The sequence below is a fragment of the Aspergillus fijiensis genome (genome assembly GCF_003184825.1).
Source record: "Aspergillus fijiensis CBS 313.89 unplaced genomic scaffold BO72scaffold_24, whole genome shotgun sequence".
In the NCBI taxonomy this organism is placed as follows: domain Eukaryota; kingdom Fungi; phylum Ascomycota; class Eurotiomycetes; order Eurotiales; family Aspergillaceae; genus Aspergillus; species Aspergillus fijiensis.
In genome coordinates, this window is record NW_024469000.1 from 65,384 (window position 1) to 91,645 (window position 26,262).

Genomic DNA, 26,262 nt, shown 5'->3' on the forward strand with positions numbered 1-26,262 from the left:
GAAGGGAGATCGCTACGCGCCAGGGTGGATGCCAATCGAGATTGTAAGCGCTCGCTTCCCGGCTCAGCATTCGACTGGACCCATGCGAGTCGACCATTGGCGCTGCAGCAGAGGGCAATGAGAGGCTCAGTATGGCATGGTGGTCTAGACCTGAGCTTCTTTTGTTGATCGTTGATCGTTGGGTTGGGGGATGGGAGCAGGATGAGACAAGATGGGGAGATGTACACAGTATTTAAGGCCTCATTGTCTCAACCGGATACTTCTCAACTTGAGTCAATAAGTCTATTCAGAGTAACTCACACCCTCCTTGCCTTTACTTTCCTTCTTCCTTTTATTATACTTTCTCTCCATACTTTCTTTCCTTTGTCCGGATTGTGTCTATTCACATCTACACTCCTTCGCTGCAAAGCACCTTATAATCATCACCTAGCCCCTCATAATCATTGTCCAACCCAAAGTCGACCTTGTCCTCGCAACCTCGAGCACACAGACACATACACCAGCACACCCACATTCACAGAATCCAAACCATCAACAAAATGCCTCCCTACGGCCTCCTAGGCGCAACCTTCCTAATCGCGCGCCTGATCCAAATGTGCAGCCTGATCACCATCATCGGCCTCACAGCCAACTTCATCTCAGAAATCGTGTCCAACAACGCCACACCCCCGGCCATCTTCATCGGCACCATCACAGTTGTCAGTTCCTCCCTTACCCCCCAAGCCTTCCCAAACCCCTTACCCAAAACACCCAGAACTAACAACCCCATCAAAAAGACAAGCATCGCCGTAATCTACGCACTAATCACCACAATCCTCTACTACGACAACATCCTCCCCTTCCTGGCCGCCGCCGTCCTGGACACGCTGCTCCTCATCGCCGTAATCGTGGTGGCCGTCATCCTGGGCAAACCGCTGTCGTACCTGCAATGCACGAAGATCGGGAGCAGCAGCAGCAGTAGCAGCAACAACAACTCTTCGGCTTACACCTTTGCCACGCATCTGAGCAGTTACCTCGACCATCTGGATGGGAAAGTCAACTACAGCAATTGGATCGGGGCGACCAAGGCGGTGTGTTTGGAGGCCAAGTCGATTTGGGGGTTGAGTATTGCTTTATGGTGCGTTTTGATCCCCTCTCTCTTGTTGTGAGGGATATGATAGAGATGGGGGTGGGTTTGGGCTAACGATGGATACCTTAGTATCATGTTCTTCTTCTCTGCGATCTGTGGGATCGTTCTCTGGCGACAGAAGAAGAAGGCTGGGGTGGAGAAGTTGGAGGGGTAGAGGATGATGAAATGCTGTTGCGCGATGGATTCCTGGGGTGATGATGATGAAAGGATAAGTAATGCTAACCTGCTGCTGCTGGTGGTGGTAACAGTGGCGTTGATGTGAAGAAATGCTTGTTTGTTTGTTTGTACTGTACTGTACTGTACCACAACGGTGGACCTCTCTTGTTCTCAGATTTCTCTCTTGAATGTCCCTCCCGCCTTTCCCTTCATTTCATCCACCGTTTTTCCACTTATGTACTTTAGATTCTGTTCTGTTCCCATTTCCTGTTTTCAGCCTTAATACTCCAGCTAATACACCCACCCTCCCCGGAATTATATATACTATACCAGCTCAGCACCAAAAAAAAAACAAATAGCATAGTCCAACCAAAACTAGAACCAATATAATCAGTCATAAGTTTAACCCCCAGTCCACACCCTGACCCCCCCAACCCAAAGAACTCGGTCTCAGAACATACTTACACCAAAATTTTACCCCGAACTAACCGGCGGAATGACCGCGACCTCATCACCGGCCCCAATGACCACCGTGCGCGCATCCTCGCCCTCGACATCGACGTACTCCTCGCGCACGCTGACGCCGCAGCTGCGGAGTACTGCCGCCGTGATGCCGGGGTACCGCGCCTCCAGGAGCGGGAATAGTTGGTCGAGGGGTAGGGGCGCGGGCAGGCGCTCCGTCTGTTTGCCGGTGTAGCTGGTGGCCGTGGAGAAGTAGTGGATCTGGAAGGTTGACATTGTTGCTAGTGGGTTGATTGGTTTTCTTCTCGTTTGCTTTTATCTCGATATGTGTGTATGGTGGATGGATGGGTAGGTGTGAGGTTGTGTTTAATCTTGAGAGATGGAGAGAGAGAGAGAGAGAGAGAGACACCTGGCTGGAGAGAAGAAGGAGGTGGTTGACTTGACTCGGGTGAGGAGCTGTTAGGGTTGAGTCGTCTTGTTTGCGCGGTTCGGAGGTGAGGTTGTCAGATTAATAACTTATGCAACTTTATTGTAGAGAGATAAGAGAAGAACCGCGGCAAAGGAGGCGGCGATAAGCAGCCCCGCTCACTACACAGTACGCATTGCGCACCCTTATTCCTTACACACAAATACTGATTGTAGTAATTACTTTCTATTCTTATCGCATAATCTAGTTGCTCTCGGTTAAAGCTTTGAATGCAGTCACCAAGTCCTGGCGAAGATCCTCCCAATTCTCCAAACCAACACTAATCCGCAGCAACCGGCGATCGACCGTGGTATCCGACATAGTCCGCCATTCAATAAGCGTTTCAACTCCTCCAAGGCTAGTAGCATGTTGGAAGAAAGCAAGCTTGCTAGGGAGTTTGCGAGCGTAATCTTCCGTCTTCGTGATGATCGAAAAGACAGGTCCAAATCCATTAGGCATCTGCTTAAACAACCACGACTCATCTTCCTTCTGCAGACTCGCGTGAAGCACACTGTCAAGAGCTGCCTGAACCAAAGCCTCGTCGCTACCAGAAGCAGGGTTCTGGTCGGAAAGCGCTTGGTGTAGCCACGAAACAAGCTTGGTCGCGTTCTCGCTCTGGCGCTGAACCCGCACTTCGAGAGTCCGCAGGCTCCTCACACCCAGCCAGCTCTCCATATTCCCCATAACGCTGCCCAGGAAGATCCGATCCTGAAGTAGCTGCTTAGCCCAGTCCTCGCGCTGAGTGGCAAGCACACCGCATAGAACATCGCTGTGGCCCCCAAAATATTTGGACCCCGAATGCAAGACCAGATCGGCGCCCCACTTGAACGGATCTTGGAGGAACGGAGGTGCAAACGTAGCGTCGACAATAAGGTACGCCCCTCGCGAGTGCGCCTTCTTGGCGTATGCTTCGATGTTGAATGCGGTTCCCTCGGGATTCACCGGCGTTTCCAAGTGTATTACATCACCTGCTTCTAATTGCTCCGCGGGACAGTCGAGTTCCAGCTTCTGAAGTCCAGTTACGCGGCTGAAAAGTGCGATCACACCGTGACACCCATGGTAGCCATTTCCGATCGCGATACGGCGAGGGTTGAGCAGCGTTAGGGCAGCATGCAGGGCTGACAACCCGGAAGAGTAGCTGATGGCCTCGCCATTGAGAAGGGATGAGAGAATGGCTTCAAAGCGCGTAGAACTGGGAGCCGACAGTCTCGAGTATATGTGTGCTGTTTTGTCCCGCTCATTCTATATTGCGGCATGACTGTTAGAAGCGCCCAGAGAAATTCATACGGGTAGCTCGAGACATACGTCGCCTGTAAGGTCTGCGAAGGGCACAAGATCGTCAGGGTTATCGGAGTACCGAAAAGTAGTGGCAACGTGAATTGGAGGAGCAACGTCTGAAACCACATTTAGCGCATCATCCGCATGGAGTGAGCGCGTGGAAGTTCCCATTTCTCGATTTGCAGGAGCCATCTTGTACTTTTCTTTCCACGAGAAAGTAGCAATAACAGCCCTAGCAGAGGAGTATGTGCTATGTCACACAGGAGCTTATTTGATAAATAGGGAATATGGATGAAAAGGGCGGTTTGGGGAAGAGAGGGGGGCAGGTCAAAGCCGGGGATTGCGGCACGCCCTTCCGGTGACTTGAAACAAAAGTGGGGGAAGGAAAAGAGCTTCTCCATGGCGGTGAGTCGACACGTGACTGATGCGGGGTGGAGCTGGGATGGCGTGAGTTTACGCGGTTCCGACACCAGATAAGAGGTTGGAAACGAAAGGAGTTGTCTCGGGTCTGAGTGGGGAGAAACTGTCGGGCGTATGGATTATCGGCGAAGCGAGCCCATCCGGGATGGTTCACGGACGGAGCCTGGAACAGCGGATTGGAAATTGGTCCGGTCTACACAACACCACCCCGGCGAATTAGATACCTAGACAAACAGAGGACAAACGTTTGAAGTGAAAGATCGAATACATACCTGCTTCAGAGTCGAAGGCAATCGAGATATCGTCATGCTCCATTGGGTAATCCGGTGTATCCAGAGAGACAAAGTTGGAGGCAGGATCGTCGTCGGATTTCGGCAACGCAAACTTAGCATCGACAATGCGGACGCCGAATTTGCCGGATTTGCCGAACGGCTCGAGAGTGTCTGTGCCCTTGAGAACGAAGTTCATGCATCTGCCATACTGGAAATCGCTCAGGAAAGCCACAAGTTGCACGACTCTGTCCCGACGGATGACCTGGACCCGGGCGAGGCTCGATTCCCATTTCTTGGTGATGGGAACCACCATACGACGCCGTGAGATGGCGAATGATGAGGCCACACTGTTATTCCGTCAGCATCGGAGGAAAAGAGAGAGAAAGGCTCTCTGGGAATCTACCTATCAAAAAGCACCCTGAACCCTGTCACGGCCTGTTGAAATGTGTGGAGATCTAAAACGACAATCAATTGGTCTTCATGCTGCCAGGAGTGTAGGGACCGTACCTTGCACGGTTGCAAAGTCGAAGCGTCGAATCGTCGGGTTTGCCATAATTTTGGAGAGAGAGTCGGTCAGTTTATCAGGCATCTCGGGAATGACCATGTTCTCCGCAACGGAAACAGTAAGATCTTTCTGGCCTGGTCGATATAGGCTAAGACCTGTTCGATTGTTGACATCAAGGCCAAGCTTCAACTCACCAGGGCCTGCAATACGTCAGCCATGTTACCAGTTCATCAAATCCACATACGTACCGAGGTTGAGACGGTCCGTAACCGAACCCCATTCCGTCGCGATGAAGGCACGCAAATGCTCCGAAAGAACGGTAGGGCCATAACCATGATCCGGTCGTGTATACTGCTCATCTATGATCGAGATCGTGCCAGCGGGGAATTGGATATGTTCCTTAGCGGGTTTTCCCGCAGCTCGATCCGCGGGCTGCTCAAGTGTAAAGGCCCGAATAGAGATATCCGATGATTTGGCTTCCCGTTCCTGCGGAAGAATTCCCAACAGGAGAGAATGCAACATTGTTCGCTCTTCGAGCTCTTCGAATGCCATCAGCATAGACCTGGTTCTACCATCCTCCTTGACTTTCAGAAGAAGAGCAGGTGCCCCATCGTCACCACGGAGAAGGCCAAAGACTAGAGGGGCGCCACTTCCGAGAATGTGACGCACACTGCTCAGAGTCTTGATTTTCGGACTGGTAAGTATCGCTATCCGGAAGCCCTGGTGCTGCATACGCTGGCCTGTGCCCTCAGTCAACGGCACAGTTCTCTCGAAGAGGCGTATGCGACATCTTTCCACAGGCTCGGAAGGGAAGGCTTTGGGAGTTACAGAGTCAATGTAGCGGAAAGTCTTGAGGGTATTCTCGTAAATTAATGTCTCGTTTTTCTCTGGCTTGAGACTCGCTTCGGTCTTGGAGGTGTACTGAACAATGTTCCAGATGTTCTTAAAATCCTCTTCCTGGAATTGAACATGTAACTCAAAGCCGCGGGGAAGCTTAACGCGCATTGAGTGTGACCGGACGTGCCAATTGACACTTTCCCACGTAGGACCGTTCTTCTTATCGGATTGTATCACAATATTGACCAGATCGCTCTGGCTAGTTATGGCCGCAAAAACGTACCAGTCAGCCCTATCCCGGATGATGGACAAAGCGCATGGTACAGGATGTTGCTTGTCATCATCGTCGCTCGATGTGATACAGACGTCGACAAACATGCTTCCATAGCTGAAATAGCGGTTCGTATCGCCAAGTGGCATCATCTGCACGAAGCTGTGTGCTTTCCCAGAGGTGTCAACTAGGAGAGATTTCGTCGCCGTCCCCGATAAAATCGCAGCAACATCGGGCGCAAAAGCAGGATACTGAACCCAGACGGTGCTGTCAATGTCACTCGGAGAACGTTCCTGCGCCAGAGTCATCAGAATATTGTTCCTCTTGATAGACATCGCCAACGACCGCAAGTGATTCGATATGGTTTGACTCAGGCTTAGAAGATCTGCCAGCTCCTTGTTGCCAGTCGTACTTGCCACAGCAAGCAAAGCATCCACGCTCATTGAACCGTATCGAGCCAGCTCCTCATGTTGAGGGACGATATTCTCGGTAATCCACAATGCCTTGGCGAGATCAACGACCGCTTGCTTCGCGCTCTCTGCGGGTCGAGTCTGGGGTGACCGGACACCAGAACTCGAACTCGAAGGGCGCGATCGCGCATAGGCTTCTAGTCTCTTTTTTCCACGCAAAAACCACCACAAGGCTGCCCTCATCCATTCTGAGAGTGGGGTTCCAACAAGTGGCTTTGCACTTTCGGCGGCAATCTCAATTGGGTCCCGGAATTGTACCACATACCCTTTCAAGTCTGCGAAAGCAGTGTCACCTAGCTGATTGGCAATAGACTTGAGAGAGAACTTCGGCGGCTGTGGACTGCGAGAGGGTTCTCGCGCATCTCTACTAGACGGTCGGCTTGCAACTTCTGGAACGGGTAGGTTAGGATTCGGCTGGCGAATCGGAGAGGAAGGAGTCTGTATGTTGCTACTTGTTGACAGAACCGGAGAAAGAACAGGTCTCTCCGACGCCACAGACCGGGTGACCGAGGGAGGACTTGGAGAGTCTTTAAATGGGTTTTCTGGAGGGGTTGGCTCTGTCTCAGAAATCGGCGGCGTCTCGTAAGTCGAACTAGGGCTATCCGGAACTCTTAGAGCCGGAGATTGAGTTTCGTTCTCATCGCCGGGCGACATAGGATCCGAGAGTCGATGTTGCAAAGCAAGACCCTCCTCAGCTTGCATCTTCGCCCGAACGCGTTGCGCAAACGAATTCGACTCTGGGGAGGCTCTAAATGACAGACGGGAGCCTCTTTCTCCCAGACTCAGGGTCATCAAGAAATCCGCATCCTGGGCATTATGGAGGAGAAGAGGTTTCCAGTCCTCTGCTCTCGTTCCAAGTGCCAGTGCCTTAGGATGTTCGCGGCTTTTTTCACGGGGCGTAGGCGCATCATTTCCTCCGAATGAGGTGTCGAGACGCAATTGAGGAGGCTCTTCCGGCTCGGACTGGCTGTCTGACTCGGTTGATTCCAGGCTTTGAGCCCTGTTTCGACACAAAGATATTTCCATTGTTGGAACCTCTACCTCGTCTCCTCCTTCTCCGATGACTTCGGGCTTCCGATCGGCAAACCTCACCTTCACTCCTTTTCGAGGACGACTCTTGTATGGAGGCTTTGTGAAGTCCGCTACTGGAGTAACATCATGGGCAGCGGTGATTGAGGACGAGGCATTGAGCACATCCTGGGCAGAGGGCCAGCGACTAGCAGCATCCGGACGCAGCGGCCGCAGTTCGCGCTGAGTGGTTGTTGCACCGTAGGACAAAGACTTGGAGCGAGTAGGTCCCAAGAATGCCTCAATCTGTTGGTCTGTAGATCCTCTGGCTTTCTTGTCCTTGGAAAACAATTTCTCCCTCCAATGCGGCTTCTTGCCGTGTGTCTGTTTCTGTTCCTCGCCGAGGAAAGCAAAAGGGTCCTCTGTGGACATTCTGGCCAGTTCTCCTGTGGGTATATTCCTTCGATTTGCTATGAGTTGCTCTACAGCATTGCCAATTGATGCCAGTCCGTGTTTCCCCACCTAATCTTGGATTGCAAGTGCTCGTGCGCTGCTCGGAGGTTGGACAGAGGGTTGATCGACAGGAGGGACTTTGGATGAAGCTTTGGAGTCGATTGCAAGGTAGCCGAGGACAGAGTATACCGGATGAAATAGTGACTCTATGAGAGCGAGAGGGGGTCGGCGGGCAAGCTCAAGACGTCGGTTTCGCGGAGTTGTTTGTTATGCGCTGCTGGACGAGATCCAAAAGCAGCAGTGAAGAATTGAAGTCAACCAGTGCTAAAGTCAAGGATTCGAATTGCGACCAGAGGGATTCCCTGCAAATGAGGGGAATCAAGCGCGATTGCCTTCGTTGACCGATGTGGAGACGCGGACAAGCGATCTACCAAGACCAATTAAACCACCATTCAGAACGGAGACCATAGAACCAAGGGGAGATGAGGTTATCAAGCAATGCTCAGGGGGTGAGAGGGGTGCAAACGAGCCAAAAGAAATATTGTAGCAGGAAATAGGCAATGACCTACATTAGAAGGCTAGTTATAATGCCGGACAACGCTTGTGCAGACGAATTCAGGCGCCTTACAGTTGCTCGATGCGCCGTCGGCTGTATTGTACAGATGATAAGAACTCTAGAAAGGGAGAGATTGCCAAGCGCTGGTCCAGCAGCTGCTTGCGACTTATTTGGAAAAGAAACACTTGTTGCACGTAAGGAAGGAGGAGGGGAAGAAAAAGGAAGAAGACGAAGAAGAAGAAGAAGAAGAAGAAGAAGAAGAAGAGTGGAAAGAGTAACAGCGCAATAGGAAGAGAGAAAGGGGGGAGAGTAGAAAGACCGAGAGATTAGAGGGAATTCATAAACAGCACCAGGGAAAAGAACATGTGGGCACAAAACAATGGGGACGGTTGAACCCGTGGTATTAAGTCTCACTTGCGACCGAGGGATTAGATTTGGGTTGGGAGGGGAAAGCCCAGAAGAGTTCCTAAGGCAGTTTTACCACGTATTCAGTACTAAAGTCACTGAGTACTACGGTAGGTACTACTGTACTAGGCCTGAAGGTACCAATTTAAGTCACTGTACTTGCCTACCAAAGGGCCATTCTCCGGCCCCTGCAAATGTCCACTAACTTACCACTACGAGAATGATCACTCTAGTATGTGTACACAGTACGGAGTACACCATGGAGTAACTAACCCTTTGAGTATTTTCTACTGATTGCGCTTATTATCTAACCACAACTGACTAAACCTCGAGCCACGACAACCAGCGTCCCCGCAAACTTCTCAAGTCAATGCTCACGTGCAGACAAATCGGCCTGATGTCTTACCATCTGCTGGTCTCACGCATCAAGCTACTACGATGTACAGGATATCCTATGAATCTATTAATACCCATTGTGGTTTCGGTAGGAGGCACTTGACTGAGTATCTTACTCCACTAAGTAAGTATAGGCATGTTTAACTAAGCTGACAACCTTGAGCAGCGCCCCCTTCCCCATTTTTCCGGGCCATAAGCATGTCAATCACGTGGTGATAACCAGCACGGCCATAACGGGAGGTCCATATATATTCTATCAATTTACGGATACAGAGTAAGTTACTCCGTACTACGTACTGTACCTCATTCGGATAAGTTGATCATTTTCGTCTGTTATGCTTCGGTACTGTTCCCGGTATGGGGGAGGGGTTCGCTGAATGCTGCGCTCATTGACTCGCTCCAAGCTAACAAGCGCTTCCTTCTTCGGGCGGCAATCCTTTCGACAGCCCCTTCCCTTCGATCTGTCGACATACTCTGTAGGCAATAGACAAAAGAACCTGGAAAAGCTGGAAGATGATCCTCAATCGCAAATGACACGCGACGACAATGACCACGACCACGACCACGACGCTGGACACGTATGCGGCGGATAGGAGCAGGGTCAGTCTCCGTAAATGACCATCATATCCACTTGTCTAGGGAAATAGACTAGTTAACTGGCCGCCGCAGGTTGAAACTGACGTGGACTTGGGGGGTGAGACGGGGTTGAATCAAATCGAATCAGCATCAACTGCCCCCCCTGTTATCAGAGGAACCGATTAGAAAGGCTGAGGGCCAATCCATGACGGGTTGGTGGGCTGTTTAGTTGGCTTTTCTCCCCCCGCCCCACAAAGCTATGCATTCCATCCGTTGGCTGATCCCAGCCTGAAATCTTGAAACCGCTCTTTGCCTTATATGGTCATAGTCTGGCTCTGGGTGGGTCGCTCATTGAAACCTTGCACTCCCGCCCATCCATGTAGAGGATTGTTATTACCATTATTCCCTGGGAATGCCTGGCTGCCACTGCGAGGGGGGGCGACCGGGGATAGGTAATTATGGTGATAGTTCCTCCATTTTACCATCCAGGCATCAATACTATGTTTGCCTCCCCTTACCTGGTAGAACTCTCGAGAGAAATGATCACCTCAATAAACCTAGGATAGTGGTGGTCTCTATCCCAGGGTCAATGCGACTCAATGCCACTACAAAGGGCTAGCTACCCTACAATTAATACAGTCCCCTACGAGTCATGGCGATCGGCAAAGCCATTGAACAACCTCATCAATTGCTGAAAGTCGCAGATGTTTATGCACCAGCTTACAAGAGCATATTTACTCGTACATGAGTGTGTCCTCAGACCGCACTAATCAATTTAGTCGCAATCCTGCTCGGATTTCCTCAATCCATTGCCAGTCGTCCAGCAATCTCCCATTGTATTGGGCGCAACGGCACGAGACCATCAGCAAGGGTTCCTGGGATGCTCTTGTTTGCTGTCAATCATTTCCCGCGTTTGCTCGGCAGATCATCTCAAATGATGGCTGTCGTTGCTGGGTGATGGTGATCGACCAAGAAAAGTGATAAAGCCATCACTGATGGATCGCACAACAACCATGTACTGTACTTGAAACACTTCATAGATCATGGATCACAGACCGAATCTCCAGTCTCTTGAAGACGGGCATACTCTGGCCCATACTTAGGCACCTCAGGAATGTAACCTTGCACAGAAGATCCCCCTGTCTTGTGGTTATTTGCTCCGTCTAGATGCGTCTTATGGGCAGGCACGTATTGTAAGTCAAGGCAGACATGAGCGTTGAACTCTCTCAACCACAGAGCTTCAGCTGCTAGGAGATCGCAAGCAACTACTTCAGTGACCATAAGAAGTAGGTCTCTCAGTTTCCGTCCGTCCCCTGTCTGTGAGTGACTGATTCTCGATGGCCCCGGGTTCTTCGGACCGCAGTTGACAAACCAACCTTCCTGACTCTACGCGTCATGCCATTGACACTGCGAGCCCAAGCTCTGGCGAACAAATTCCAGCAGTGAGACAGGACTAGCCACGAACAGAGCTATCATTCAGTGCATTGTATCCGGTCAGGCCACAGACTTCGAATTGGTCGCAGGCTTCTAGAAACGCAGTCAATTCGAATGGGAATGACAGTCGGTTAGCTGCCTGGGTCAGGACCGGAAGGGAGACTGCTTGCATGCCGGCTTTCCTCTTTCATCTCCGCCGGCGGCCAATGTCCCTCATGTCAGCGTATAGCACGGAGTACGTAGGCAAGTGTCTTTTGTCCAATTCTCGCCCTTATGCAGCGTACAATATTGTGTTCCAGCACGATATGCCCCAGTGCTGTTATGTCTAAGTGTGGCAGGGACAGTAACCTAGCTGTCGGCAGATCAAATTGAAATTCAACGGAGCAGTATTTTCCCGCATGCTGCTGCAAAGTCCCATCGTCTGCAAGACAAAGATTCCTAGTCAATGATGGGATGTTACTTGTCTCCACAGGCTTCTTCTTTCTGGTCCTGGAACCCATGCCGAATAACCCTCTGTCGACCGAGCTTCGGATAGACAAGCATACATAGCTGTTCAAGTGGGAGAAGAATGTAGGACAGAATGTCCAGCACAAGTGCGACGTGGTACCGCTGCCCGGCGACGATTTAATGCTAAGCTTTCCTCATCGTGCAGATGAAGACTTTGGGAGTCTGAGTAGGGACTTTTGGATCACAATCATAACAACACAATGGACGCTGGGTTCGTGTCCGAATTAGCACGACTAGGCAGCTGCATTGTTTTCCACCTCCCCTCCTGTTTCTCCTTAAACATCCTTCTGCCCGCCCCTATTGACCCGGTTCGGCTTAACGAGTAGTTGGTCGAGCATCGGGACTTTCCTGTTTTAGGGAGTGTGTCTCTGGAAGAAACTGGACTGTTGTCTCAGTGACATCTCTCTCTCTCTCTCTCTCAATTTATGGTCCAGAGGAATGGGGCTGCAAACCAGCGGTGAATTGGCCGCTAGTTAGTTACCACCTGCTTAGCTTCCTAAAAGACGGCGAGAGCGCCGTTCTTCATGCACGATGAGCCCTCGTATCTTGCACCATGTGATTTTTTGTTGAAATCATAGGGTAGCTCGTTTAACTATGATTGTATCTACACTAGACCATAGAAGCAGTCGGAGTCGATCTGAACAATGATTTTAAGCTAGCATGGCGGCCGGTAACCTTTGGCACAACTACAGGATGTTTTGGCCGCCAAAAGCCTTGGAGCTGAATGGCCAGTCCCCACCTGTCATCACTATCGTGGACTCATGGAGGATATCTAGGGCTACAGTACGGAGTAGTACTGTAGTCTAGTCGCTCAATACTAGCATGATCATTGGATGGACCAATCATAGACCATTTCCCCAGAAGAGCTCACCAGGCGAGTTCGGTGATCCTTTCTTCACAATGAACTGCTTGATGTCGCGGAGTACAGCATACTGTGTACACATCGTGCTGTCTGAATACGGTAGTCTCGATTGAGCTGTACTGTACCGGAAAGATATATATTCCATTGCATGGCGCAAACGAGGCGCCACGAAGCACCTATGACGATTAATAGTCCTCCGTTCCTGCTAAGATCATCTAGATCATCTACTGCATCGGAATTCTGAACAAGGTGTAAGCGTATTGGTGGCGCACTTGATTTGATCGTTGTGCAACAATTCTCTACTCCCACAAACTACGGAGTAGTTACTTACTGCGTGCAGTGAGTGGGATAGAAAACCGATTCTCAACAAAGCACAAGGAAGGGCTCGTAACCCGTAAAAGTGGTAGCATGGCTGAGACAACATCAGGGATTTTTCTCTCTTCCAAGACCAGAGGAGTGGATGCTTATCCACCATGGATGTTCTGTCTGGTTGTCTAAGCAAGTTTTATACGGGCCTTGTTCTTTTGAGTTTCTTTCTTCTCTTTCTCTTAGGGGAGTGTGGTCGGGGAGTGGCTTCTAATCTTGGAAAAGACGCTAAAAAAAAACCCAGTCCCCGCCGCCCGCCCCAATCAGTCAACTGTTTTTGCGCAGCAAAGTGAGCAAACAGGGCGCAGTCAGCAGCACCACAACCAACTGAAACTGAAGTGCTGGCTAATGCTGGCTAATGCTGCTCTTCTTGCCCTCCATTCCCGAGCTGGCACTGACAGGCCATGACAGTGACTGAGACTGAGACTTACTGACTGATTCGACTGACTAGTGTCTGACTGTCTGGGCTGGCTGGATCTGGCCTGGCCTTGGTGAGACTGGAGAGCAAGTGAGCGAAAGAGAGAGAGAGAGAGAGACTGAGAGACTGAGAGACTGAGAGGGGGGAGGATTTCGCATTCCCTAACCATGCTAATCTTTTCCTACTCTTCTCTCTATTTTTTCTTCCCCTTCTCTTCGTCACGGCTGTGCTGTTCCAGCTTCAAGCCTTACTGACATCAGACCTATCTTCCCCGCCCCTTTTCTCATTAACTGTCATCATTGCGACCGACTCCTCCTCCTCCTCGTGTTGACAGCTTAAGCTCTCCCGACCTTGCGATAATCCATTCCCCTTCCCCGCCATCCACATCCCTCCCACCCACCCCCCCCTCGAACCCCCGAAGTTATGGTGCGCATCCCCTACATCGCCATTTTGGGGGAGATAGAGGAGTAATCAACTTCTCCTTTTCGACTTCTGTCTCATTCGCTTTCCTTGCGCCCGCTTCATCTACGTATTCCGCATACAGCGTTTCGACCCCCCCTGGTCCACCACCCCATTCATCGTTGCGTTGTTTTTAAGAGCTCGGGAAGGTTCGCGCGGCTACAGTCTTACCGGATAAATCTTGTGGTTTGATCGACGAGGCAAAGACGCTACTAGGACAACGTGGATTGAACCGTCTACGAGGGGGCTGACCTCCCCGAGGAGGTCATCCCAGTTACACAGAGTGGCCGAAATGAGTCCAGGACGCGGCGCAAGACGGATCGATATTCCCTTTACCATGGTGGTCCCACGCCAAGATGGAGTTGAGGTCCCTAAAACCAAAGAATCTGGATTACAAACCCGAAAATCGCAGCGCCTTGGGCGACTGCGACCGCGATGGCGCAACAATCGGACACTGTTTGCCGGAGTGAGCTGGATAGTACTGGTGCTGTGGATGTCGTGTTTATCGCCGAGCTACGCCGCGTTGTTGAATTTCGACAATTGCCTGAATGCTGCTGTCATCCAATCCAATCCGAAACAACTCCAGTTCGTCCCGCTTGACGTGTCGGTCGCTTTCGACTTGCATGACTCTCTCAATCCCCTCAATATCACGGTCTATGGGAACGTCTCTGGTACAGCCAATGGGGAAACATATCCAAGCCCGGATAGTCCCGACTGGTCCAATCCGAATGATACGGTGGGGAAGATCGTGGATTACGATGCTGCAAGCAATAAACTAAGCACTCTTTTGTCGGAGATCAACGTGCTCAGTTGGAATCCATATAATCATGCATCGAAATTCTGTGACTCTGTCACTCAGGGGGACTGTCCGTTGGGCCCCGTGTTCTACACCAATGCGTGAGTTCTCTACCTTCAATCTCCTGACCACAGCTAATCCGTGTTGACTGGAATAGGAGCGATCTTTCGGCCCTGCGAGCTTTTTCGGTCCAACATGACATGCAATCCGCGTACCATTTCTCGACCTTGTCAGCACGCCTGACAATCAAGTCTGCCGATGCTGCTGCCACACGGATCGGTTGTATCAGTGTGGATATCACCCCTGACCTTGGAACATCTCTTCGAAACACAATCACATATATCCCGTTGGTCATTCTCTTGCTGGTCGGGATTGCTACTGTCACTGCAGCGATTTACAGCCCATGGGGAACCACCGACCCGTTTCACTGGACCAGCAACTATGGACGCGACGAGGATGTCCTTCGTCTAGTGACCCCGGGCTTTGGGGATTGTCTCAACTACATACAGTTCGCCGTGCTTACTGGAGCCTTGTCATTGGACTACCCTGGATACTACCAACCTGTGGTTAGTCAAGTCGCCTGGTCGGCCCTTATGTTCAATCAAAGCCTCTTGGACCCCGGAAATGAGCGGAATCCTGTAGCTGATGGCGTCTATACTGTCAATGCTACCTACGGCTTGGACAGGTTGAATCAATATGTGGGATTGCCAACATCACGCGACATCTGGCCTGGAATGATGGTCTGGATGCTTGTGATTGTCGTCTCGATCACAGTCCTGATCCAAGTAGCCTTCGGGCTTCGCACACTCTATCGTACGATTGCCCACGTGCCGGAGGAAGACCTTCGGTCCAAGAACATGCCCTTCACCATTGGGAACGTCATCCGGATTGTGTTCAACTATTTGCTGCTGCCACTCATGTCTTTTTCGTTCTTCCAGCTCGTGATTGCCGGCCAGTCTCCGGCCTACTGTGTTGCATTAGCGGTGGTAGTGATCTTGATTCTGGCATCCTTCTCCATTTGGACCACTCGCTTGATCGCGACTACGCGCCCGAAATCGTACCTGTTTGATGACCTATCGACGGTCCTCCTGTATGGCCCATTGTACAACACTTTCTGCGACGACGCGGCCGCCTTCGCTCTGGTTCCGATCTTCCTTTCATTCGCCCGCGGTATCGCTATTGGAGCGCTGCAGCCGTCAGGAATCGCTCAAATTGTGCTTCTCGCCATCTGCGAGGTGGTCTCATTACTGACCTTGGTGGCGTTCCGACCATTCGCATCACCCACTTCCATGAACCTCTACCATGCCTGCTTCTCCATCATCCGTTTTCTCACAATTTTACTCAGCATTGTTTTCGTCCCCTCACTAGGTGTTTCGCAGGCTGCACGGGGCTGGATCGGATACATTATCCTTTTTCTGCACGCCCTAGTGCTTGTGTTCGGCTTCTTCCTCAATGCTCTTCAGACCTTGATTGAGGTTATCGCACGACTTGCCGGAGCGGGAGGCAATGAAGGTGGGGTGACACGTGGTGGTCTGGTCAAAGTATTCGGTATGCGACAGCTGTCACGTCGTGTGCCCCGACAAAGTGTCGGTACACGCCAGAGCATGGGATCTGAGGCTGCGATGTTGGCACATACTGATGACCGCCTCTCTTCCCAATTCGATGGATCCAGACCTCGAAGTCTTTCAGGAAGCTCTGCTATGCTTCTGCATCGGGCGGGTGCGAGCGAAGGCCGCGCGAGTGCCTTCTTTGAGTCAGGGAGCGCACAGGGTGGAACTCACAGTCGTGCCAATAGCAGCGGTTTCTTCACGCCATCAACGCCCGGTGGATTTGCTGGACCAGGCTATCAGACGACGAGCAGCAATTCGCCCAAAAGCGGGCCTGTCTTCGCTGTGCATCCCCATGACCCTTACTACCGACCGCCTAGGCCTCGCAAGAAGATCATCGAGATAGGTGTATCAAGGGAGAAGTCCCGCGCAAGAAAACGAGCGGCGAGCTATGGAGATGTGGATGACGATATTATGGAAGGCCCGTCTATCTCTGGAAGGAATACCCCTGTTCCTGCGTACCTTCCAGCACCCAAGGACGATCTTGACTTGGAGGACCCTCGTCAGTCTAGAACAGACTATGCAGTACGAGAGGTTGATTTCTATTACCGAGTGAGGGGCCCTCCGCTATCACAGTCGGGCACACGCAAATTGAAGACAGGCCCCGCTGACCCTACGGGCCCTGTTTCATCCGCGACTGGCTTCTTCCGAAACCTGTTCAGAGGGAAGACCAAGGAGAAAGGAAAAGGCTTTGAAGTCGTCCGGAGTGCTAGGGCACCACCGCCGGGTCTATTCCCAGAGGGCGAGGATTTCCATGAACCCTATACCGATGAACCCGAGGACCCGGAGGCCGCAGACCATGCCCGTCAAGATTCGGATAGTGACCGTGACTACGATGATTCCGAAGGCGAGCCCCATGAACGGACTCCAGAGATCGCAATCACCCTACCGAACGTTGATACAGGGGGTGCTATCGAGCTCCCTAGTCGTGTAGGCTCTCACTCTAGCTCTCAACCACCATCGACCGAGCGACAGATTATTCAGCAAGAAGGCGCTACTACCGGCCCCTCAGCGGAAGAGGCGCCAGTGTCGGGTGAACTTCTTCCTGTTGTCGCCCCGGAAGAAACGGCCCCTTCCAATCAACCTGAAGAAAGTCCTAATGCTCACTCTCACAATCACCTTCACCCCTCAGCTTCCGTGACAGGCCGGTTGCCGTTCAGTGCAGCCAGTTCTCCCTCACGAGATCGTAACCTCTCAATTGCCTCGACAACCGCTTCAACTACGTCCAGCCGTCGGCATGGGAACTCGGAGAACCTGCGTATCGAGCGTCCATCTAGCATGGGCTATGTTGCCCAGTTTCGTACACAGGATAACATCCATGAAGCCAGCCCGGATGAGCCATCATTTGCAGGCAGTGCTGCGGAACTGGTGACTGAAGCACACCACCACGAGGGAGACCACTAAAGCGAGAATTGGGAGCAGTCTGTTTGTCCTATCCTCTGCACCTCCTGCTCCCCCTTTCACGAATCTCTTTCTTATTCTCTGTTACCTTCCAAAATCATCATGCGTCGGAGTTTGTGATATACGCTTGGGTCTCCTCACATATGCATCAGTATCTTACGGCAATCTGCTGGTTAGCGTTTTTCTGCTTTCCTCGCCACTTCTTTTTTTCTATATGCCTCCCGGATTTCTGCCCTTCCATCCAGTCGCGAGCTTACATTGCGAGCAGTGTTGGTGAAATTGTGCTAGCCGACGGCCCTGATTTAGGTCATGATCTGTTCCTTGCAAGCATGTGGGTCGCATCTTGTATATCTTGGAGTCCTTCCTCATTTTCCCTTCCATGTACGGAATCTTCGGTAATAGCTGAGTTTAACTATAGTGAGCGAAATTTGGAGGATGGGCTTGTGTGATAATACTGCTGGATTACCTATTGAGTATACTTGAACATAGTAGTACCTTATACACCATGACTGTTGTCCAGCCCATCCATGATTGGATTAGTTAGAGGCAGATCTGCCAGAAAGATTAAGCGATAAGGGAGGGACAGTTTCCTTGGCAGAATCAGGCCATGTGCATTTGGTTCCAAGTTGTTTCGATGGCCTTCTTACATTTGAACACGAGCGACCCACAGCCACCATCTGTCGTCTGATCACGATGCCTGTGGGAGAGTAGAAGAGAAAAGTACTGTACATGTAACAGAGTAGATGAAAAGAAAAGTGAGAAAGCAAACTTAAGTAGCAAAGCAACTAACTACCGGAGGTAATCATCAAAACAGTGTTGTGACCGCCTTTAGTTGATTGCCCCGCGGCGAAACATCGGGTGGGACCCGAACCAGAGACCTTCGAAGTTACGGCATCTCCACCTTATGATTTACCTACGTAGTAGTTATCCCTCTCTCTCTCTCCCTGTGGCTTAAACTCCCCCATCATTGATTACTCCCTTTCCTATCCCCTTCCCTCTCTCATTTGAACATTTGAATGCCTTAGACTACTAGTCACTTGCTGTGGCTGTGGATCGGCTGCACACTTTGTCTGGCTTAGGCTGCTTCTTCTTCTTCTTCTTCTTCTCTCGGATTCCTGTTCGTTCCGAACAGACGGTCTGTCACGAGACCTTACTGCATGCGCTCTTATCATTAAGTTAATCCTTGACGCCCGAAGTCCGAACCCCCCCCCCCCCCCCAGGTTGCCCTGTGTGTTGTTTCGCACAAAAGTCAAAGTCAAAGGCCCTTGGCTCTGTGTGACTTGGATCAATTCATCTCCTTGCTCAATAATCCTCTTTTTAAGGTTCTCAATTTACACTCTGGCACACAAGCATATCCACGGTTGTCTACCGCTGTTGATCATCTCCCCGTCCGGCTGCCCTCCCCATCCTGGCATCACCGCGCCACCCAGTCAATGACGGCCCGTCCTCCAAACGGCGGAGACTAGTCTCCTCTTCGGTCTCAGGGACCCAGACACCAAAGACTTTACCATCGTCGACCTCTCCCTCGTACTTCGGGTTCATGTCGTCGTTGTCAAATTCGGCCAGTCCTTCATCCTCCGCTTCCTCCTCCACCGCCGCCTTCCCCGCCACTCGGCCCGCCACTGCTCTCAGGCCTCATGCGAGTTCGGAAATCTTACAGGCCACCGAGGCTGCACGCGATCAACGCTCCGAGCGAAGACGGTCCACCGTCACAGGGTCAGATCGGAAGAGAAGGATAGTCAGTTTGGAGGGGGACGTCTGGCCCCGTGGCCTCAGATCCCAGTCGTGGACAGTAGAAGCCGGTCCGAGTAGCCAAGCAGGAACAATGGATAGCAGGTCGTTGCCTCAACGATCGTCTCAGTCGCAACATCCTGCCATGATGATGCCTGGCTCTTCCTTTGCTACTCCAATCGATCTGTCCTCCTCACCGCCGGGTGCGCGCCCGAATGATCCTCGGCGCAGTTCATGGTCCCGAACCCAGGATAACTACGTGGAATATGTTCGACCGCGGTGGCAGCCTGATGCGGAGGTCACCAACTGTCCGATTTGTGGGACCGCGTTCAGTTTCTGGTACAGGAAGCATCACTGCCGGAAATGTGGCCGGGTCGTTTGCGCGTCATGCTCACCCCATCGGATCACTATTCCACGGCAGTTTATTGTGCGCGATCCCACCCGCTCCCCCGCAGCCGCTTTGGTTCATCCCCGTGCTACTTCGGCCTTCCATTCCGGAGGGGACGATGCGGTTCACTCGCCAACAACATTAAATCCAGCCCTCGGCGGGGGCGAGGAAGTGAGACTCTGCAACCCCTGTGTGCCAGACCCAAACCCAGAACCGCCTCGTGGGTTCACAACAGTTCAAAATCCGGGAAGACCAGGCACCGTCGCTGCGACAGGCTGGGGAGAAGGGTCCTCGTACTTTCCTCCACCCAGTTCTCGGCATCGTTCTTACCATTCGCTGTCCTCTCCAACCCGGCCAAGTCTATACAATAGTTTACCAGTGAGTTACAGTCGAGCGCCCGACGATGAGAAGATCAAGTGTGGTTAACACAATTATGCGCAGCTCCAAACTGAACCTCTCGGGTCGCGACCAACCCGGCAGACTGTTGGCGTCAGCGATTATTCAAGTTTAGGTGAATTCGGAGGCCCTTTTGCCCCGCGAGTCCCCGGAATGAATTACGCTGCATTGGCAAGCCCCCGCTTCACATCTGGGTCGGTGAGCTCATCCACTCGGCCGCTCCCTTACCCGACCGCTGGCAGCGCCAGCTCGTTGCCCGCGATCCCTCACGCTCATCGGCCGTCGCATACACGCCCGCCGCATGTCCGTGAGCAGGACCTATGTCCGATCTGTGACTGTGAGCTTCCGCTTCTGGGATCGAATGGGGGCGAGGTTGCACGGGAAGCACACATTCGGACGTGTATTGAAACTCATGGTCGGCTCGGGCGCTCCAGTCCCCAGAGCGGCAGCCCCGTCCAGCCCCATCTTGCAGTCCGGCTAGTCACCTTCAAAGCCACGGAGAAAGACTGCGTTGGACACGATGGTGGGCTGCAGGAGTGCACGATTTGCATGGAAGAGTACGAAGTGGGTCAGCCGCTCGTGCGGCTGGAGTGTCTGTGCAAGTTTCATAAAAGATGTATAGTGGAGTGGTTCGAGCGTAAGAAGGAGTGCCCAGTGCATAAAGTCTCCTGAGTATTGGACTTGGTTCTCTGGAGCTCACTCTTGCTTTTGGGTGGAGCAGAGTCTATCGCGGCTGGTTTTCCGCATCTTATATATCGGATTATGTCTTACTCTCTGCTCTTCATATAGGAGGGTGGATCAACTGCTTCTGTGTCGTTTGAGCCGGTGTTCTTTGCTATACTGTTGCAATTTTCATCCTTCTTATTGTGGTTCAACTGCTGTCTCTGTTGGTGTTCAACGAGCTGGCAGGATTGGATTTGTTGCTATCTTGCAACCTAGATCGGAATACAAGCATCTCCTGTGTGTAGTAGAAGAGTATCTATCCTAGAATAGAGGAAGACGGAGAAACGATATATCTGCACTGATTCACTTGGTTGTGGTCCATTAATCAATTATCCTTCTGGGGAGAAAGTGTTGAGAAAGTGTTGGAAGCTATGCGGATTTGGGCGATGAATCGAAGAGTGACTGACTGCCCAGTGGCTTCAGTGGCTTCCCCTCAGCTCCTCTTTCGCTTCCTTCATTCTCTCTTTGGTCGTCCTCCTTGTTCTTACAACTCCCACTCGTTTGCCTTCTCTTGCTTCTTTTCTTTCTGTGATCCTAACCACTTTCCTATGAGCCAGAACTGACCAGATCATCATAATTCACTTTGAGTCCGGGTCAAGCCACCGACCGCATTCCTCAAATTAAGTAAGTTACCATCGGCCATCGGCTCCCGACCGTCCGATTCTCCGACTTGCGCGACTCCAACTCCGCCCTGCCTTGCCTGGCTCCTTACATTCTTTCTTTCTTGCTTGCTTGCTTTCTTTTCTCTCCTGTGGCCCCAGACTGTTGCTCGGGTAAGCCTCAAAAATCAAGATGCAATCGTGGCAGACCAGCCCAATTTCCCCCGTTGATTCCGGGAGAAACGCGACCGGGATGACCTCAACTGGCCATCCGCCCTTGGCCCATGGCGGGCGATGATGACTGACTTCCCGCCGAATAGAGCCTGGCTGACCATGATGTGATATCCACTCCGCAGTCTCCGCGCTCCCCGATGGAGATCGATCCACGCCTGCATGCAGATAGCAGAGACGGCGGACGTCCGGCCGAGCGCGCCGAAACCCGCCCGCCGCCCTATCTACCACCCCCTTCGTCCAGACATGGCAACAACCCGCTTGTCGCTTCCAGAGATTATCCCGATTCGACTCCACATCTGTCTCCTACCGACCGGCTGCATTCCGTGCTGGTAGCACCTCGAGGCCCGGGTCCTCTTTCGAGCCCCCAGGTGACCCAACCGTGTAGCCAACACCGGTCGGATTCGACATCGGGCATCGACGCCTTTTCCAACCCCTCCATCGTCGACCCCAGCGACCCGTACGCGGAGCTGAAGCGGCCCCGAGCCTGCGAAGCGTGCAGGCAGTTGAAAGTGCGATGTGAGCCGGACATCAGCCATGCCAATGGCGCCTGCAAACGATGCGCGAAAGCCGGGAGGACCTGCATCGTGACGGTTCCCAGTCGCAAACGACAGAAGAAGACCGATAACCGCGTCGCGGAGCTGGAGAGGAAGATTGACGCGCTCACCGCGAGCCTTCAGGCCTCTCACGATCGTGATCCCGTGCTGCAGCCGGTGCAGATGCCTCCACCGCGCGAGGAGCCGGCAGCGAGGCATTGGCTGGCCCCGACTCATGCCGCATCCCATGAGCCGTCGCCTTTGCCGGTGGGATCGCCGCGGAGCATGGTGGGGAGAAAACGGCGTCATAGTGGGGAGGGCAAAGAGGCGACGCCCGCAACCTCTCGGGTGTCTAGTCCGAGCGAAGAACAATCCATCTATAACAAAGCGATCCGACAATGGCGTGCTCTGGGTTACCCGTCAGACTCGACGGCAAAAGAGGGGGCCAACGAAGTGGCTGATATAATTGACCGGGGCCTTGTGAGCGCCGATATAGCGGCACAAGCATTTGCGCGATTCAACGAAGAGATGGCCCTCTTAATCCCGATGGTGGTCTTCCCTCACGGGACGAAGATGGAGGACGTCCGGCAGAAGAAGCCAGTGCTATTCCATGCAGTTATCGCTGTTGCCGTAGGGACGATTCAACCACAGGCTCAGATCCCGCTCGTCAATGATTTCTATAAAGTCATAGCAGAACGGGTTGTCGTCAAAGGGGAGAAATCCCTTGAGCTAGTCCAGGCGCTCTTGGTCTGCTGTAACTGGTACACGCCTCCCGACAACTTCGAAGAGCTGAAATTCTATCAGTTGACGCATATGGCCGTCACCCTGGCTATGGATGTGGGTCTGTATCGGAAATCAATGCCGCGAGGGAAGCAGATGAATCTGCTCAAGGACATTATAGCGAGGAAGTCGTCTGAGGTCCTGGATCCGGACTCTCCGGAGACGAGGCGAACCTGGTTGGCATGCTATTTCGTTGCAGTTCAGTATGTACTCACCCCCTGCTTCTCATTCTCCCAGGAGTAGCTAGCTAACCTATGTTCTAGGGTTGCCGTGTCTCTTCGACGAGTCAATCTTGTGCGATGGCTTCCATACATGGATGAATGCATTGAGATCCTAGAGAAATCCCCAGATGCATTGCCTTCCGATAAAACGATGGTCCGGTGGGCCAAGCTAGCACAAATCATCGAAGAGATATACGTTCAATTCGCGAGCGATGACATTCCCTCGGTTGTGTCCTTTTCGGACCCGAAGTCCCTCTACACTCTCAAGGCACTGGAGAAGCAGTTGGAGCAGTGGAAGAGGGAAACGTTACCGGAGCATTCTTCTCGTAAGCAGTCACCCACACCTAGTTCATGTTCTTGTGCTCACCAGGGGGATCAGCTATCATTCAACAAGCATACTGCATTGTCAACCTCTACCTGCACGAAAACGCCATGCATGTTGATTATAGCAAGGACGAGGCGCGGACCACCGGGGATGATGTTGCTGGTCCTACTAGCGCAACACACATCAGTGCCCTCAGCTCCTGTCTCACTGCTATCCACGAAGCCCTCGATACAATCTGTGCGATTGACACTAAAAAGCTAGTGTCCGCACCGACGGTCACTCTTGCGCGCACGTCTTTTGCCGTCGTCGCGCTAATCAAACTCTACGCCATGGTCTTCACGCCGGAGACCCGTCTGGATCAAGTGATGGATGCGGGCAGCCTCAAGATGGAATACTACCTCGACAAAGTTATTCGCCATTATGCGGTCGCCGGAGAGCTCCCCGGCGGGCGCACTCCAGCCAAGTTCGGAGTGGTGCTGTCCATGCTCCGCAACTGGTTCATGAAGCGCAAAGACCAGGGCCCGGTGTTGAAGGAAGCGCTCTCGGTATGCCGCGCTTCGTCGGATTGTCAAAGCCACCCCGACGACAAAGGCCAAGTAAGTGCGCCAGGTCATAAACCGGCCGTTTTCCTTGGTACCTGTTTTCTGCTGCATGAACACCACCGCTAACATCCCACAGAAGAACCATAGCGGCTCCAGCCAGACGCCCTTGCACCTTTTAAGTGAAGTAGCCATGGGCAGTAGCTCACGAAGCCACTCCTCGCCCGGAAATCTGTCAACGGCAGGCGAACAACGACCCATCCCCTACCCGACAGCTCCCGGTTTCAACAGCAACAGCAGCAGTAATCACCCTACCGCCACGAACCAACCCTCCGTCTCCTCCACCGACCTCACATCACACTCCCTAGGCCCCAACCCCGGTAGCCTAGGAGCCCCAACCAGTGCAGCCGACTCAACCACCGAACCCTGGACCCCTTACGCCGCTCCCGCTCCCGCTCCCGCTCCCGCCCCCTCCCGGGATTACTACCCCATCTTCAGCTCCGGCATGTCCGACCTCCCCCCCGGCTACACCGATTCCACCAGCGCCAGCGCCAACGGCGGCGGCGGCGGGATGATGTTCCCGCCGCAGGGCTTCTTCGTGCCTGAACTAGGCGTCCAGATGGGGTTTGACCCGGAGAACCTGCTTACGCTGCACAGCATGATCGGCGACGGGTTCTTGAATCTTCCGTTGCCGGCTGACGATGGGATGGGCTTTTATTAGGGGGCGAGGGAAGTATTTATACCCTATACCATATACCGAATACTATAATGTTCGCCGTTTCTGCTCAAGGGAATGATTCCCAGTGTTCATAGGAATGTAATATGATATCCCTACTCTTGGTCTTTGCATTTCACTTTTTGAGAGTGTTTCAAAGTGGTAGGCCGGCCTACATCTTATAACGCTTGGGCGTTTCACCAAAGAAGAAAAGAAGGAAGGTACATGTCTTTTCTGGAAGTGAGTCGTAGATTCCTGTCCCGGGGTTGCGTATATGGGTCTGCTAGTTACAGCTCGAAAACTGGATCTTGAAGGAGTACGGGACCACGGGCCACACTCTCTGTACACAGGCCGAGCGAGCGAACAGACAAACAACCGAAGGCGCAAGCAAAAGTAAACCCAAAGCAAACTCAGTAAAGCCCACTATAGCTCCCTCCCTACCTACCCTACCATCCAACAACGGTCCGATTCTAGCAAGCCAACACCCCCCAGGATCATCCCTGTTCAATTTTCTTGACATGAACAAGCGGAAGCAATCATTATTCTCTGGGTTGGGCATGCGCACTAAGATTTCATCACGTGCGTAGCGCAACCCTGATCGCTTGCTGGAGTGATACTAACTATACTACTCCCGAGTACTTACGTTTTGCCACGGGCCTCGGAATCACATGGTCGGTCGATGGGCTTGTTTCGTTTGAGATGGGCAGGGGGGCTTTTGAGAGGGCACCGTGGTTTGATTTGGTTTAATCCCTCACGCTGCATTTTGACTGGGAGGGAGGGATGGATCCCGTCTCGGGATTTCGGGCCTGGCTTGGAGGGATTTTTGGGTGGTGTTTACAGTACATAAGCTAGTGTTGTCAAGCAGGGTGTCCGTGAACAGGCTGGATAGATCTGCTCAGACTGGGCTTGATGAAAGAAACCTTCGGACGCTGCTCTTGAGAATATGCCAGGCTAATTGCCGCGGGTAAAGGGCAGCCTGCCATTTATCCTAAAATTGGGGACCAGGGTGTTTTTGCCTGTCTACGTTCATGGTGCTCAGGGATAGACGCTCGGGTGAATTGCTTGAAATAGTATTGGTTGGGGTGGAGTTGACCGCATGGTGAAGTTTGTCTGTACTAAATTCTCGAATTTATTGCATTTTGCAATCGCTAGTTAGACATTAGTGCAGGAAGCCATACGTGTATAGTGATGCTTTCCCAGGACCGCTCGCGTGTACTTCAGGTCCGACAGGTTCTATGTTGTAACAATCAAATAAACTTTCAGGCGAGCTTTGCATCCTTTTGCGGTCGCAGGAAATAAGAGATAGACGCATTATGCATTGTCTAATCTTGATATGGTTCGCTCGTTCTGCCAGTTGAAAGCCGCTGTGCATGTGCCTTTGAGGACTTGGTTGGATATTCTGTGGTTTTCCACATGCAGCCAGCAAGAGTATCAATCCCTGTACAAAGGATCTTGCTCAGGTGGCAAAGGCACATTAGGCTGGCCGGTGTATTGCTGGCCACCATGTGATGCCGAGGATGATTGCACAGGCATCAACATAACAGGATTGACTTTCTGTAGCATAAGAA

At 52.2% G+C, this 26,262-nt stretch overlaps 5 protein-coding genes across 5 annotated transcripts; 4 read left to right on the plus strand and 1 right to left on the minus strand.

The window, feature by feature from the left end:
* Positions 1-90: 90 nt before the first annotated feature.
* Positions 91-1,656, plus strand: BO72DRAFT_448142 (uncharacterized protein). The gene is made up of 3 exons (XM_040944719.1): positions 91-698; positions 777-1,117; positions 1,199-1,656. Exons 1-3 carry the CDS (start codon positions 540-542, stop codon positions 1,281-1,283), a joined length of 585 nt encoding a protein of 194 aa, XP_040801088.1. The 5' UTR covers positions 91-539; the 3' UTR covers positions 1,284-1,656.
* A 103-nt stretch (positions 1,657-1,759) lies between these two features.
* Positions 1,760-7,706, minus strand: BO72DRAFT_378266 (uncharacterized protein; the record flags this gene model as incomplete). The annotated part of the gene is made up of 7 exons (XM_040941301.1): positions 1,760-2,059; positions 2,454-3,449; positions 3,519-3,664; positions 4,184-4,530; positions 4,587-4,638; positions 4,691-4,888; positions 4,937-7,706. The coding sequence occupies 7 exons, from the start codon at positions 7,704-7,706 to the stop codon at positions 1,760-1,762; spliced, it is 4,809 nt and encodes a 1,602-aa protein (XP_040801089.1).
* Positions 7,707-14,043: 6,337 nt separating this feature from the next.
* BO72DRAFT_378144 (uncharacterized protein) lies at positions 14,044-17,513 on the plus strand (the record flags this gene model as incomplete). The annotated part of the gene is made up of 2 exons (XM_040941298.1): positions 14,044-14,603; positions 14,660-17,513. The coding sequence occupies 2 exons, from the start codon at positions 14,044-14,046 to the stop codon at positions 17,511-17,513; spliced, it is 3,414 nt and encodes a 1,137-aa protein (XP_040801090.1).
* Positions 17,514-18,720: 1,207 nt separating this feature from the next.
* Positions 18,721-21,037, plus strand: BO72DRAFT_448147 (phosphatidylinositol-3-phosphate-binding ubiquitin-protein ligase). Its single transcript, XM_040944720.1, has 2 exons — positions 18,721-20,007; positions 20,071-21,037. Exons 1-2 carry the CDS (start codon positions 19,051-19,053, stop codon positions 20,695-20,697), a joined length of 1,584 nt encoding a protein of 527 aa, XP_040801091.1. The 5' UTR covers positions 18,721-19,050; the 3' UTR covers positions 20,698-21,037.
* A 681-nt stretch (positions 21,038-21,718) lies between these two features.
* Positions 21,719-24,700, plus strand: BO72DRAFT_378472 (putative C6 transcription factor (War1); the record flags this gene model as incomplete). The annotated part of the gene is made up of 4 exons (XM_040941310.1): positions 21,719-23,097; positions 23,158-23,441; positions 23,495-24,036; positions 24,122-24,700. The coding sequence occupies 4 exons, from the start codon at positions 21,719-21,721 to the stop codon at positions 24,698-24,700; spliced, it is 2,784 nt and encodes a 927-aa protein (XP_040801092.1).
* Positions 24,701-26,262: the final 1,562 nt, after the last annotated feature.